Here is a 16,404-nt window from a genome sequence, read left to right as displayed (position 1 = left end):
AACTCTCTCGCTTCTATTTCTAAATACAAATTCGAATCCGGGTAAAGAAAATAAATGACTGATATTAGAGTTAAGCCATGTTTCTGTTAACCCTATGATGGAGCAAGATTTATGATCTGGGTTTTCTAAGAGTAAGCGCAACTTATCAAAATTTTTGTTGATACTGCGTATGTTAAAGTGAGCTAACAAAAAATTTTCACCAACTGCATTCGTGATCCGATTTTTATACTGATTTATGAGCACTTTTGGAACTTTATTTACTGATTTAGATCAAAGAGTCTGATTTCTCGCATAGATTAGCATAAAAATTAATCAAAATAAAAGAAAAGAAGACTATTTTGGAAAATTCAAATCTACAATCTTGTAGATTACATCGCACACTACCATTGTGCAAATTTTCGCGGCGATCGCGCGATCCACGGCCGTGATCTTAAGGGGGCCTTTAGCCCCCCCCCCCCCCCAGTCTTTCGAGCTACCAAAATAGCCCAGTCTTTTTAGGGTTAACTAAAAATCCATGTCTGGCGACTTTTTGTTGGTTTTCAGTGTAATGCAGGGTCACTTATGATACATGAAGTGGAAAACTTGACTAACGAGATGTGCCCGTCGTGTGAAGTGAACAATAAAAACAAAGACAGACAACATGAATGAACAGAGAAATACGTAAACATCATACAACGCAAAAGGTATTTGAAATCATTGTTTGGACTTTTCACGCCGATTATAATTCAGCAGGTCTCACAATGTTGACTATAACTTTGCTTCAAGTGAAAAATAGGATAGGATGATTAATGAAAATAATGCACCACTGCCTCCGTAATACAAAAGTAGAGAGCGGAATAATGGCAAGGAACTTCCAACTTTCAATGGTACTTCATTGCTGTTAAAAAGAAGACACTGCAGTTTTAGTCAGTTAGAAATAGCGATATCGTAATATATCGCATATAACGGTGTAATTCATTTTGTAAATTGAATTTCGTGTGCAAAAGTAAAAGATCATGGCATCTTATGTAATTTTGTTGTACTATATGTTTGGGTGGAATGCACCCTACAAGCATTGCTTCTTCAGCATTCCTCCCCATCTCCTGCATTTTTTAAACTTCAAAATGTTTGTTGTGGGGTTTTTTTTAACCCTATATCATTTGTTTATCCATAAATATCATTTTTCATATTTTGTAATTGTTTACACGTTGTAGGCCTACTTATATTTTATGTGAGAAAAAATGTGTTTACAAGTTCTGTTGGAGATGAAAAAATGAATGAATGAATGAATGAATGAATGAATGAATGAATGAATGAATGAATGAATCGAATGTAATTTACACCTACGGAACAAAAATATCCCCGCTTTTATCCAAGTCTGCTCCATGTCTAGCCCTTTTCTAATAATGATTGTTCGAAGTCACATTAATTAGGGGTAGGAAAGTCCACGACAGGTGGTAGGGGAAACTTTGGGGCTGGAGCGGGACATGTCCCCCCCCCCCCCCCCCCCCTCCAATCCACTAACCGTAACGGTGACACGACATTTGCAGCTACAGCGAAAAATTGCGTTTCGGGTCTTGTTTTCTCCAATGATTTGGGGTTATAGGGTTAGAGTCGTGATGATCACATCCCGGGGGGGGGGGGGGGGGTTATGTTTCCTTCGATATGAGGATTAGGATTAGGATTAGGATTGGGTTTAGTTTTGTGGGTTGATTATCAATGTTTGGATTAGAGTGAAGATATTTCATGGGAGCAATTGTCACAGGAGCAAATGAAGACCTGAATATAAGAACGACCCAAGTCCAATTTTTGGCCAAATTCAGTTTGACATGGGAAATTGTAGCTTATGCATGGACTCATCTTGTGTATAAATGATAAATCCTACTTACCCCCGGAAGTGCCTGAAATAAATGAGTTAAATCTTAATGAATGTAAGAATGAAGGACTTGGATCATTCTTACATTCATATTATAGCGCCCTCTCTCGTCCTTCTCTCATCTCTATAGCAGAATATCATGTATATGAATCAAAGAACGACCCAAGTCCATCACACAAAATGGCCTCTCCACAATAATGTAAATGTTAATTGTCATAATAATACATGTTTTAATTTGTATACACAATGTTGTCTTCCCATCACAGTTAAATGGAATATCCTTGGATAAATAAAAAAGATATGAAGTTTTTTTAACGTTTACTCGAAATTGTCTTCCATGGACTTGGGTCGTTCTTATATTCAGATACTCAAATGTCCTCACACAAGCTCCCACACATACCCAAACACTGTTAAAACGTGGCAAAACCCCAGAGCATGACAGTATGGACTGCCAAATTCCACAAAATACAAATTAACAGTACTCCAATAATCAGCCTGAGACAAGTCCGAAAGGACAGACAGATTTAACCACTAAGTCTTCCATAATACACGCTTTAATACGACTTCTTACATTCAGTCTTATTCACGGACACTGACAGAACGAAGTTGCAATCTTTTCAGCGAAACCTCGTAGTAGTTGGCATAAACATTCAAATTTCAAGTCGGACAGGTTATTTGTCTACGTCAGTCACAGTCAATACAAATGGTAAATGTACAAATTATAGGATTTTTAAGAACCATATGCATTTGGAGCCCTATATCTGTTTCGACTTGATTATGTAAAATGGGGGAATCTCTGTAAATATCGTTGTGGAAATAACCGCCTCCCTTGTGTTAAAGGCCGTTACACAGATATTCCAAGAGCAGTTCTAAAGGCTGTGCTCTCTCTGCAACTTGGACCTAGTTGGAGATGAATTTCATGCAATGTACATATTTTGACTTGGAAAGGGAAGCTTATATTCCCTCAAGTATCGAATCCGTCCAAACACCTTAAAAATGTCACTTTTGCTCAATACCCATCTTGCCAAGTTTGTTGAAATTTTCCTGCTCAAGTTAGGTAACTAAGTCTAATTGGAACATGCTCATTTTTGTAGTGGGGAAGTGGTACTTCTCCTATCTCTATGGCACGTCTTTACATTGTAACTATTTTGGAATGGTGCATTAACTATTCAACTTCTCACTTTTGGTATTCATCTGAAAATTCATGATCTTATTTTCCACTTACCATATACTGTATATTATATGCCCAAATACTTTATCCATGTATTTTGAAAATGGAATGATATCTTTGTAGCTGTCAAATGATTAGCTGAATTTTCAAAACTGGTAACAGATCTAAAGCCTAATTACTACAACCCTATAGAACTCACCACCTTTTCTTTTTACACAACTGTTAAGAACTACAGTGGTAGCCTGTTACAGCGAGGTCTTCTGGACCTGGAAATTTTGTATGTGTGTACATGCATAATTATATGAATACATGCTTTTTGTATGCTAAAGTACAGTATATACACAAATATGGGTGTACATGGGTACCCTGATGTCCTTTTCGTGTCAGGCATCCCTTTCCATCGTGTTTTCAATGTACTTTATGATTATTATATTTGTTCATACATGTATGTATATGTTAACATCATGTTTGTTGTATTTTACTGTTACAAAGACATTGTAAATTTCTCATACCCCTAAAGGGATCGCTAGAAATTGTTCAAATAAACTTCAAACTTCAAACTTCAGTCAGCCTCGCCTCAGATGGAGTCGACCTCGGACAAGAAGGAAAAAAATATGGCTAAAGTCGAAGGTAAATAATTATACCCAGGTGGATACAAACATGTATATAGCGAATTTATCACGTATAGGCCATGAATCAGAATTATTTTCTCCCGTCCTGAATATTTTTGTAATCGACTCAGGTGAGGTTTGACTGTATTCAGATTATCAAAGCGCCGTTTCCTCTACAACATGTAAAAACAAACAAACAAACAAACAAACAAAAACAAAAACAAAAACAACCGACAATAATAGTGATGTTTTCATGCCTCCATTGGAGCTACACTTTATACTGCAAATCTAACTAAAACACTGGTCTAAATTAAATCCAAAAGGAAAAATCATTTTCGAGCACAAATCTAAAAAGACTACAATGAAATGATATAGACATCACGACACTAAACTATCTCCCGTTTCTATGCCATCTTCAACCAGCATAAACATTCTTTATACCGCTGTTTGTGTAAAGGGAAAGCTGAGTCGAAGGAAACAAAAATAATAATAACAACAACAACAACAACAAAACATATCGCACGTAAATTGCAATTATATTATCTTAACTTAAAATTAGGTTGTTTCATTATAGAAAATATTTCCCCAAAACTTCGGTCATTTCTTTCTACTTGCCCTGATATTTTTCTGGTCCTGTTCACTTCAGTCACGGTTGTTTCTGCGATCCTCTTTAAGTACAATATCACACAATAAAGAAAGTGTCAGGGTAATCATATGAATTATTTCATGCATTAGTAATCATAGTAGGCCTACAAGCGTATTTTTTTCGGCCAAAGTCTGTAAAGAGAGAGAGGAAAAAAAAAAAAACAGCGTTTGATATTGCCAAATTGAAGTCACACAAGCAAACTAAACATTTTTGATACAGTTAGGGGAAACATGACTGGTACTGAAGGAGACCATCTTCCTATATCAAAAGCTATTGTGACTTCATAGAAAGATAGCCCCTGGTGAGGTTACAACAGAAGGTAAACTATAATGTGTACGTCACGAATATCGCCACTCACTGGGTTCTGAGATTTGGGGTGCGAAGGGTGCTGAACGGTGCAGGTGTTAAGGAGTGCGTTTACAAAATGTTCTGTGATGTCGTGACCTGTAGTAAGTATAGTAATTGTGTTTGTCTGTGAGAATATCGTCATGGCCTTATAAATTCATTGTTCAGATTAATGTAAACCTATGACATGAGTTAATTTATGTGGAGGAAAATATTGGGATATAACGATCGTTTTTAGCTCGCTTTTGAAAACATTATGAAAACACATGTTTAAGAATATGCAATCTACCGCTTGAGACCATTTTCTCCATTATTTTCATGATAATGTCAAAGACAGGCCGATGCCGTCGACACTCTACAATATTTTGAATGAATTCTCTGGATGGTATCACTCTAAAAACATCTGGGTCAGAACTGAGCAGAAAAGGGTCCGTTGGGGTCACACTCCGTTCCGGGTCAGAAATGACAAGGAATGGGGTCAGATGTGACCCCATTCAGAGTCATGAATTGGATCAGGGTGACTCCCAGAACCGGGTGTTACCCCAACGGACCCTTTCTGGGTCAGTTCTGACCTGGATGTTTTTAGAGTGTACAACTGTCAGTGTAGGCACAAATCGGACTCATTTATATAGGCACCGATAGACATTATTAGAGACAACAGATTGACTGGTGCCAGGAAAAAACAACAACAAAACAGATTGGGTAGGCCTATGACTTTGTATTTCACTCAGTTCAGAAAGGTAAGTGTCTGTATGGTCACACGGTTGTGGGCTAACAGAATGATTGTAACATGACACGTCACATGATGACACCATTCCTGGCTGGGAATGATTTGACATTCGAAGAGGGCGCTGCAGCAGTCAGAACCCGCTCTGAGTCCGCCGCAGACAGTCCTATCCAAACACTGGCATTCGCTCCCTTGGCGCCGACGTCCAAAACTTGCCGACGGCTGAACGGAATCTTGGATTCTGCAACCCGTAGATAATGGGGTTAGCGCAGCTATTGGCGAACGCCAGGACAACCAACCCGCGATCGAGGGCGCCGTAGAGATAGGACTCTGGCAAGAGACCCAGATTGAAAGCGAGGTACATCGTCTGGTTCGGCGTCCAGCAAACGATGAAAGTGACGTTAATGATGAGGATGAGTCTAATGACGCGTCGTTTGGCTTGCAGCAGCCGCACCCTCGGCTTAGGTAGGCCAGTGTTGCCTACGAAGTGCAGGGACTCGAGATGCAAGGCGTGGACGGTGAGACACTGCGCCACCAGCATGACGATTATGGGCAGAATCAGTACGAAGATGTACGAAGATATGCCGAGGATCTCCGGACCGTTCTTCGTAGGAAATCGGATGACGCACGAGGCAGTGTCGGAATCGACGTGAAAAATGAAAAATGCGAAGCTGTTAAGCAGGCAAGCTAAGGACCAGATAAGAATGATAGCCAAGTTCGTGCGTTTCTGGTTAAAGAGGACCCGGAACTTGATCGGGAAGGTGACAGCAACGAACCGCTCGACTGATATCGCGGTGAGGGTGAAGATTGACGCAGACACAGAGGTCCACATGCAGCGGGCAGTGTAAACCCCTTTGCAGTAGACCTCTCCCAGAAACGTGGACGGGATGTTACTGATGGTAGGGATAGGAATTAAGAAGACGGAGGTCAGAAAATCTGCCACTGCAAGCGCTCCTATCAGTGTGTCTGTTGAGCTGGAACTCCCTATGAACTTAATGCGGAAGATTACCGCTATGACTAGCAGGTTACCCACAATACCCGACCCGGCCGATATGGCCTGAATGATGGTCCACCACTCCCAGTGCAGTGCGTGCACTGTCCACATTCTTTTCGGCAGCTCAGCAACACGCGTCCGCTCTGTCGTTGTGACGTTGCCAATTTCCGCCAGGTTGCAACAACCGGAAGTGATTGTCGAAGGCGGCGGAAACACTTCCGAGATTCCTACAACGATAGTGGTCATTACATCTGTAACGTCGGTTGTAGCACCTATAGGAGGATAGCTGCGAGGATAGCTCGCCACCCAACCAGATGTCTCCGTTAACAGAGGATGCCCTCCATTATGTCGAGCGCCCTCTTCGGCGGTGCGTGTAACTTGGAAATCGCAGGAGGCGAAATACAAAGAAATGAGAAAAGAAACCAAGCAGGTCCTTCGCAGATTCTGTAAGGAAACAAATTAGAACAAAACAAAACAATAAAGAAGCATGCAGAGTGAAAATGAATGAAAAATAACACGAACAATGATGGAATATGTCGTTCACACGATACTAGTATGACAAACATGCTGCCCTCTCCCCTTCCCCCTTTCTAGAAATCTCCAGAACAAGCTAAATCGCCTGGCGTTTGGAAACGTTTAAAATGAACATTGCGATTTTATTATAATAGGGACATGATCTTTCATTATCATGCTTATATTGTTGTTACATTGGTGGAAGAAGACAGGTATGGGACTAAAAAGCTTTCAAATTCACTATTACAGTTTTTTTGTCATGTGTTGCATTGAAGTTGTTTAAATTTCCCCTCGATGCGTGGCGTGTGTAGTTTCTTCTACGTCTTTAGTTCATTGATAACAATCTCTACACGGCAGTGCATGAGAAGCGACAGAATAAAACAAATTCGTCTATCACGAAATGAAGTGAAATGGCAATCATTGCGGGGGAAGTTTTACATTCGCCGCAGTCACATGATGGCAGTGCGGCATTCGGCCACTGAGCGCAGGTAAATGGCGGGATAATCTTTGGGCGTGGGTTTGTTTGTACGCATTATGACGTCATAACAACTTGTGGAGCAAAAACGGGGGCAAAGTTTGTCTTCTACTGACTACTGTACTATGAAGGGTTAAGGTACTTTGGCATAACAGCTGTTTCCGTAGGGCCACCTTCTTTAAGGTCATTCCCGTTTCTGACTTTTTTCTTTTTAACCCTCGAAAGATTCATGTTCAAAGAAAAACTACAGCAATTCAATATCAGCTTAATATTAAAACGGCTCTTTTTAGACGTATGTATCCTTCCAGAATTTTCTCTATAAGTTTTGATGCAGCCCTATTGAGACTATTGTGTTCAACTGAGACGCAGTTCCAGATTTCACTCACATTTTGTATTGCAATTACGAATTTACTTTTAAAACGTATTCTCTTATATGAACTACATTTTCATTCATCTCGTTTGGATAAAAAGGCATCTGCCTTAAAGTATACCATCTGGTTTTAGCATAGGAAACGAATCTAATACATCTCTCATTCTATTTTAAAGAAAAGCAAAACAAAACGTTGTTAGAGAAAATAGAATAACTAGAGACACTTTTGATGTCACTGCATTGCTACACACACACACACACACACACACACACACACACACACACACACAAAGAGTTCATTTGCACTGGATTTCGAAGATCAGACTTACTAACTATTCGCGACAATCGATGGTGGATATATCAATTGGTACTCAAGCTGTTTGCACGTCACTTAAACAACATGATGACAATAACGTCAACTCCAAATATGAAAGCAAGATTAACTCCGAAAGAAAATCGAATAACTATTGAGAGACCATTGCCTACGGGATTCGGGAAACGGTGTGCTTTTAATTTCATACAGGTTGCACTTATAATCGGCTTTATAAGAGATTGCGGATGCATAAAATAAGATGTAAGTTTTCTCCTCCCTCAACACATTAAATTTTCAAGCAAAGTACCCGGTCTCGTTTCCTTCCGCTGTAGAGTTTAAATGTAGAAACCATTAAACATTCATGCAGTTATCCTGCCTATTGGGTTATATCTCTTGACTTGAGTAACCAGGCTTAACCTTTCAAGTCCCAGGAGCATTGTGTACAACACTATGGGTTTCTCGTGCCAATCGGAAGTAAAAGCGCCGAAAGGGTTACTTAATATAATATATGACATTTCCTTGACAATAGCGACTAAAGGAAGAGGTATCGGGATGTTGCAAATTTGTTCACTTTCGGCCTTTAATTGCCCAAATTCTTGATATACAATTCCTTTGTAGGGCTTGATTTTTGGCAGTAAAAAGGAGTTTGATATGGTGGTGCATTGCCTTGTGTCTGTACTTATGTCATTACGTAAACATGATCCTTTAAATACCCGTATCTTTCTTTTATTCAAACTTATTTTGTTTGCTTTTTCATTTCTTCCTTGGATAAAGCTTGTAGGTGACTGTCTGTTATATGTGGTATACGGAAGTAACGATAGAACAATTTGTCCATTTTCCAGCAACAAAAAATCCACAATAGACGAAAAATGTATTGTTCACACGACCACGTGTAGATTCAAGCCTATTGTTATGACAAGTAAATAATCATGTATATAGGCCGAGGTGATAATGATCACACTAAAGATATTGATAAAGAAACGCTATTAATCCGTCAGGATGAGATGGAAGAAAGAATAAAAAAAAGGGAGGGGGGGGGGGGGCTAATGGTCAGATGACTAAAAAGTATGGTATTTGTGAAAAGAAAATAACCTATAAAGACAGAGAAGATACGATCAGTGGTGCTTTCGGTTACATTTTTGTGTCTTCTCACTCTGAATATTCATGTAAATTAATTTCGTTTTCTCTTCCTTTTCTCGCTCTAAAAAAATGAAACGGTAAATCAATATTTTCAAATGATGCCACTCCGATCCCTAATCATTTCATAGAATTCAAATGTTATAATCTAACACTAATAATGTTAGATTTATCATTCCTGAAATGTTAATTCACTATTTTGAATGCTAAATTTAACATTTTGGGGGTAAGATTTAACATTTTACAAAAGGTGAAGAAGGGACAACATCTAAAGTGTTGATTTACCTTTGATTTTTTTTTTAAGAGTAGATTTTCCTTCACCTTCCTATTCTTATCCTTCTTCATAAAGTATGTGATGCATTGCATTATTTATCATTCTACCTGTGAGACTAGGATATGTGAGATCAATTGTGTAACTTGTCTGTCAAGCCAAAATGTATGATTTAATCGAAACGATGCTTTATACCCGATGTCTACTCACATATCCTTTTACACTTACATGCATATAGTATTTATGTGCGATACAGTTCGCTATTCTGAAGGTTCTTTATTCCGAAGTTTCGTTATTCCAAAGGTTCGTTATTCCGAAGGTTCGTTAATCCGAAAATGAAATAAGGTTCGTTATTCCGAAGGTTTCTAACGCATCCTATTTCATTTTCGGATCAACGAACCTTCGGAATAACGAAACCTATTTCATTTTCGGATCCACGAACCTTCCGAATAACGAACCTTTGGAATAACGCCACAAAATGTTCGGATTAACGAACCATTTTTTCATTTCGGATTAACGAACCTCTAGGTATAGGGAATTTGCGTGTTTCGGATTAACGAACCTTCGGAATAACGGTCCTTTGGAATAACAAACCTTCGGAATAACGAACAGCAACCATTTATGTGTACATTTATGGGGAGCTGTTGAAAGAAGCGCCATTTCTACAGCTTTTAAATTGGGCTTTTAAGTTTTTGCAAGATATTGAAAAAGTACTCGTAAAATGTTACAGAGCATACCACTCTATAAGGAATCCAAAGTTCATTTGATGAAAAATGGTTTTGAAATGGCTGAGATATCCAAACACAAAGTCAATTGAGGCAATCCTAATGAAAGATGATTCCAACCTTTTATTAGTATTGTTTATTCTGGATATCTCAGCCATTTCATAACCAATTTTCATTAAATAAACGTTGTATTCCTCTTGGAACTACAATATGATATTTCATGATCATTAAGTAAGAGGTGTCTTATCTCTTACCAAAGAACGTTAGAATCCTGAAGGCAGGGTCCCGTTTCATAAAACTTGTTATTACAATAATGACAACTGCCACATTTATGTGACAAATTTGTTCTTAGCCGATCAGATGCAAGGATTTCAGTAGCTTACGATAACTATGACAACTTTTCACTGCTAACAAGTTTTATGAAACGGGGCCCCGTTTCAACCAAAAGTATACCATCCCTTTAAACATCACAGATTTTTATAAAAAAATTGATATATCAGATCGTGCTTTAAACGCGCTTAATAGAACATATCCATATACCCCAACATTGTTATTTATTTTATTTATTTATTTATTTTTTTTTTTGGGGGGGGGGGGGGTGGGGCGCTAGTGTACGTATGGAAACAATAGGAAACAGGAGCTATTGCATTTCGTATTAAAGTTGTGCTTGTGAAAGAGTCCTAAAGATTTTTACATATCGGAATACGTTATTCATCTTTTTATTCATTCTATGAATGTAATAGACTTACAAATCCGACACTGAGCACAGTGAGGTGCGGAAAATGTACAGTCCTTATTGTTATTGTCAAAATACATTTCCTGCATAATGTTCACCAAACGATTCCAAAATTCATGATGTAAATATATTTCTATTTGTTGTTGTGTAAGTAGAATCCACCATAGAATCAGACTTAATGCACTGCAAAAAGTCCGGTGTTAAACAGTGAACACCGAGCTGGTTTTAAATTTTCGGTGCTCATTTCTGGTGTTAAATTAACACCTCCGGGTGTCATTTCCAAATTTTAAACTGTTTTTTGAAGAGTTTCTTAGCAACTGCACTTCTTGTTGATTTTTAATTTAAACAAGACGATCAAGAATTTTACATTAAAATACAAGATTTTTGAAAAAATGTGAAAATAAATTTACATCAAAGTAACACCAGCTGGTATGGTCTCTTATTGAAGCTGGACGGGTGTTAAACCATTGATATTAACACCAACAAATATCAAATCAACACCATGTGGTGTCATTTTTGAATTAACACCAGTACAGTGTCAAAATAACACCAGGTACAGTGTCAAATTAACACCACGAAGTGTCAGGTGAACACTTTTCAACACCATCACAGTGCATTTCAACACCTGTGGGTGTGGTACTTTATTGAAGTTTGATCGGTGTTAGATTTAACACCCGTGGTGTTAAATCTAACACCGATGTTTTTACAGTGTGACGTGTGATGTTGAGCAATGACGTCGATCATCTCTTGGTTGCTGTTTACAAAGTCACTTTACATTTTATCAGTTTATATATAAGAAAATAGAAGAATTTGAATTTATACCGATTCAACAGGTATTACTATATAAGAAGGAAGACCAGAAGCCTCGGTGATTAAGTTTGCATTTTCCTGCTCTGACAACCAGCAGTTTGCACCTAGAATCACCTCACTTTTTACATCCATAACTTAACTTCGTGATTAATTCCAAATAAATAAAAATGATAAAAATGCATTATTATTTCCGTAAAGGTTGCATTTTGATCTATATAATACTCTGATCTGTTTCACTGGGAAAGATGAATATTCGTACCTGTCGTGTTTCTGGCCAAAACTTAAAGGGGTGGTATAGTTTTGGTTGAGACCTAATTTCAGGTTTCTAACATTTTTTTGTTTTTGGTGAGATAATAAGAAACCTCTTATGAAATATGAAAGAGCATGTAATTCTATGAGGAATTCAACATTTATTTGATGAAAATTGGTTTTGAAATGCTGAGATATCAAAAAAAGAGCGATTCTAATAAAGTGCTTTGTTCTTGGATGTTTCAGTCATTCCAAACCCAATTTTCATCAAATATACTTTGAATTCCTATGTGTTTTCTTGGTATCTTACAAAAAGTTAAAAGCCCAATTTTCATCTCCACCAATACTGTACCATCCCTTTAATGTGTCATCGCACGATAACAATTACCGTACTAACATGACTAATGTAAAGGAACTTAATTGACCCGTCATTCTTTCCAGCCTTGCTTTTCAGTATCAATGAAATTATCTATTCCATTTCACTTCAAACAACAACAACAACAATAAAAATACAGTAATTAACAGTAATATTTCTATATATGCATATTGCACAATATTATCAGAAAATATAACAAAGGGACATACTGTGAAATGTAATGCAATTAAAACATTGTGACTTTACATGAAAACACCGAATCAAAACTGTTGAAAAATACATTCTGGATTTTCAGATATTCTGTCCTTACTTTTCCGTGAACAATCTATTCGAAAGTGAAATCATATACTGTTAAAAGAGTAATTCTATCCCTTCATAAGCATTCTAATGGTAGCAGAGAACAAATTTTGGCATCTCCTATATCTTTTTGTTTCTTAATCAAACGTAATTTCTCCTGCTCTCTTTAACTTCTTCCTGTTGTTCGTTTCATTCATTCCTTTTTTTTTTTTGGTTCTTTACTGTCTGTTTTCTTACATAATTATGAATAATTAAGACTTGTTGCGGTATGTTGTCAAAGATTCATCTTATAAGATATGTCAGTGGTACCGTCCTTTTTTTTTCAGATGGAACAACTAAGACTTTTTCATGGGGAAAGTTGTCATAAATTCGTTATCACAATAAAACAGTGGCACAATCTTCAGTAGACGTGACAGATTGGATTTTTTTTTCTTCATCAGCCCTTTGCCTGTTTTGAGTGCTGATTGGTGCCAAATTCTAGAAGGACTGTACAACATTGTTCAAAATGTGTGACACTGAAAGGGTAAAACTGAAATCATTATCGTGTTGTATGCCCTTTAAATTCTTATAATGAGATAACGCTTTATCAAATCAAAGAACATGCATTACAAAGTCATTTTTTTCAAAGTCATTTCTCTTCTCTCAAACAGAACCCAAAATCATTTGCTGATGTTGCATTTTTATACAGCTTAAAAGGATCGTATAGTTTTGGTGAGACCTAATTTCAGGTTTCTGATAGTTTTGGGTAAGATGATAAGAAACCTCCTATGAAATCTGAAAGATCATAATTATAATTCCAAGAGGCATTCAACGTTTAGTTGATGAAAATTGGTTTTGAAATGGTTGAAATACCCAAAACAGAGTAATCCTGATAAAATTTTGGACCCAGCTTTTATTACTATCGCTTTATTTTACTTTGTTTTGAGATGTCTCAGCCATTCCAAAACCGATTTTCATCAAAATGAACTTTGAGCTTGTCTTAGAATGGACTGGTGTGCTCTGCACTATTTTAAATGTGGTTTCTTGGTATCTCGTAAAAAGTTAAAAGCCCTACCCTCACCTCCACCATTACTGTACCATCCCTTTATTTTAAAATTTACCTTCCAAACTGATTATTTGAACTTCTTTGCTTGCTTATTTTGTTTGGTCTATCGAACTTCTCTATTTATTTCGAGGAAATGACATGATACAAAACAATAACTCTAGCATTTTAGATTTCCAGTGATGTAATAATCTTGAGTCTGCTGTCATACATCACGACGGCAGAAGAATAAAGTTTAGACGAAACTTTCGTTGGCGAATCTCAAAAACAAATCGTAAATTCGAATAATATGTTCGGAGCTATTTTCTTATATTCGGATAATTTATTAATTGCTTTACTGCCATAAAGGATATAACAGTACTAGGCAGCATCGCGAACTGTGAGACAAGACCCACATAGTCCATATAAAAGTACAATGAATATGACAATTACATCCGCACTCATAGAAAATAGAGAAAATAATGTGTTTCTTACATGCTGTGTAACACTATAAAAACTACGTATGAAATATGAACGACTTACCATCCTATGCATTGATGCTGGATTCTCTCAGGGTTGCAGGTTGTCAATTTGTCTCAAAGCGGAATCAAAGCGTCTCCTCCGTATCAATAAGAGATCGAGAAGTAACGTCCAAAGAAACACTCAAAAGACGCACCACTATCCGGTGAGACCACCTGTTCACTTTCTCCTACTACTTCTTTCCTTTCCCCATACACCGCCAAATACATTAACACAATGGAACACAAAGGCGCGCGCGTTGCTCACACACACACACACACAAACACATACACACACACATGCACGCACAAAACATACTATCAGTATCTCTATCCCCCTTCTCTCTAACACAAACAACACACAATGCTCCATTGCCTGATGTTTGGTGAAATTAAATGCAGGTATAATTTAATATATTAATGGTCAAAAGGCCGCTTTGGAGAATATAATCATTCACATTGTTTATAGATGTCTCCGATAGCAGACTGACGTCAATAAGACGTCTTACCTTGGTCGCAACTGGTAAAACTGGTCGCACGTCATATTGAGACCAATAAATGACGTGAAAATTGCGTAAGTTTTGTGACGTATTTATCACGTCATTCTAGGCACGTATATATGACGTAAATTTCACGTCAGTCTTAAGACTAATATTCATCACGTTTTATTAGTGACGTATTTATGACGAATAATTCACGTCAGTTTTGTGACGTGTTCATCACGTCATATTATCGACGTATTTATGACGTAAATTTCACGTCAGTTTTGCGACGTATTTATCACGTCACGATGCGACGTATTTATGACATAAATTTCGCGTCAGTTTTGTGACGCGTTCATCACGTCATATTAGCGATTATTTATGACGTATTCATCACGTCATATTGGCGATGTATTAATGAAGCAAATTTTACGTCAGTTACGTGTTCATCAGGCCATTTTAGCGATGTATTTATGACAAAATTTCACGTCAGTTTTGGGACGTATTTATCACGTCACATTAGCGACGTATTTACGACGACGTCAATTTCACGTTATTTTTGCGACACATTTATCACGTCATGTTCACCACGTAAAATTCACGTCAGGTTCATGACTATTTAGGATGACGCCATATTAGCTACGTATTTATGACGTATAATTCTCGTCAGTTTTGTGACGTGTTCATCACGCCATTTTTTACCTGTAGTTATGATGTAAATTTCACGTCAGTTTTGCTACGTATTTAGCACGTCATAATTAGCGACGTATCTATGGCGTAATATATACGCCAGTTTTTGCAACGTCAATTGTTTGCGCTTTTAATGAGGTACAGGATTTTGATTGTACGCATCCCCTTCCCCCTTTACGGAATTCCTGGATCCGCCCCTGCAAAAGAGGCACAACTTTAAGAACATGGTGGTTATTTTGGTTTCATTGCCAGCTCATTTCCTCGTATACTAATCTTCATTACAATAGACGTGAATAGGCTTTAATTTAAGTTCCCACCGTTACCATGGATACGGGGACTGTAGCTCTTTCTTATTAGACCAGGCCCTCATGTACTCGATAAGTAAATAGATTTTTCTTTGACGTTTTCAAATGTTTTATTGGTTGCACTTGTACATAGACGTATGGGGCGTTCCGTGGCTAGGAAAACAGTTAAGCCGTAAGCATGCATCAAGGAGTGTTTAAAGCTCCTTGTATGCACAGATAAATTCCCCGAGTAAGGCTGAAAACATAAAATAATATAGGTTTTCCCGGTCAATTTCATACTTTTGTCATTCAAGTTCCTATTCCTTAAGCACTCATCCACGTCAAGGGCCTCATTCATGTCAAGCTCTGCTTATGATGACGGTTCTCTGTGTCAATTGTTCTTTTGTTCATTTTATATACAGTATGCCTTGATAATCGCATATGTTGCTTTGATTCATTATTATGTTATTACAGACTGATGTTGTTATGAAATTGACATTTCTTATACTGATTTGTATGTTATGTTCTCTTTCTTTTTGCATACTCTGTATCACGTTTTGTTTTCATTTGTTATCATAGTTGGAGAAAGAAAATGCAGAAATAAACCAAACCACAGCAAACTATTCAGAGCATTAAGTATCACTCATTCCACGCTCGCATCACTAAATCAGCAATCTAATTCAAAATCAGGTCATTCGAATTCACTGTCGGAGCATTGAAATCAGGAGCACGCATTGGTCAGCAGTGAGTCTTCAGATTCATCTCAAGCTGGCGACGGAATCTCGTCG

The 16,404-nt window shown here is 37.6% G+C and overlaps 1 protein-coding gene across 1 annotated transcript; it reads right to left on the bottom strand.

The window, feature by feature from the left end:
- Positions 1-5,521: 5,521 nt before the first annotated feature.
- LOC139722552 (galanin receptor type 2-like) lies at positions 5,522-6,595 on the bottom strand. The gene has a single exon (XM_071633844.1). It carries the CDS (start codon positions 6,593-6,595, stop codon positions 5,522-5,524), a length of 1,074 nt encoding a protein of 357 aa, XP_071489945.1.
- Between the last annotated feature and the right edge of the window lie 9,809 nt (positions 6,596-16,404).

This window comes from Diadema antillarum, unplaced genomic scaffold (genome assembly GCF_040938485.1).
Source record: "Diadema antillarum isolate AM-2024a unplaced genomic scaffold, OU_Dant_1.0 scf00000014, whole genome shotgun sequence".
Classification (NCBI taxonomy): domain Eukaryota; kingdom Metazoa; phylum Echinodermata; class Echinoidea; order Diadematoida; family Diadematidae; genus Diadema; species Diadema antillarum.
Note: the sequence above shows the minus strand (reverse complement) of the source record. Positions and strands in the feature narration are given on the sequence as shown.

Excerpts from the sequence above, each read along its gene's own strand:
- LOC139722552 (XM_071633844.1), bottom strand. The coding sequence starts at position 6,595 with ATGACCACTATCGTTGTAGGAATCTCGGAAGTGTTTCCGCCGCCTTCG.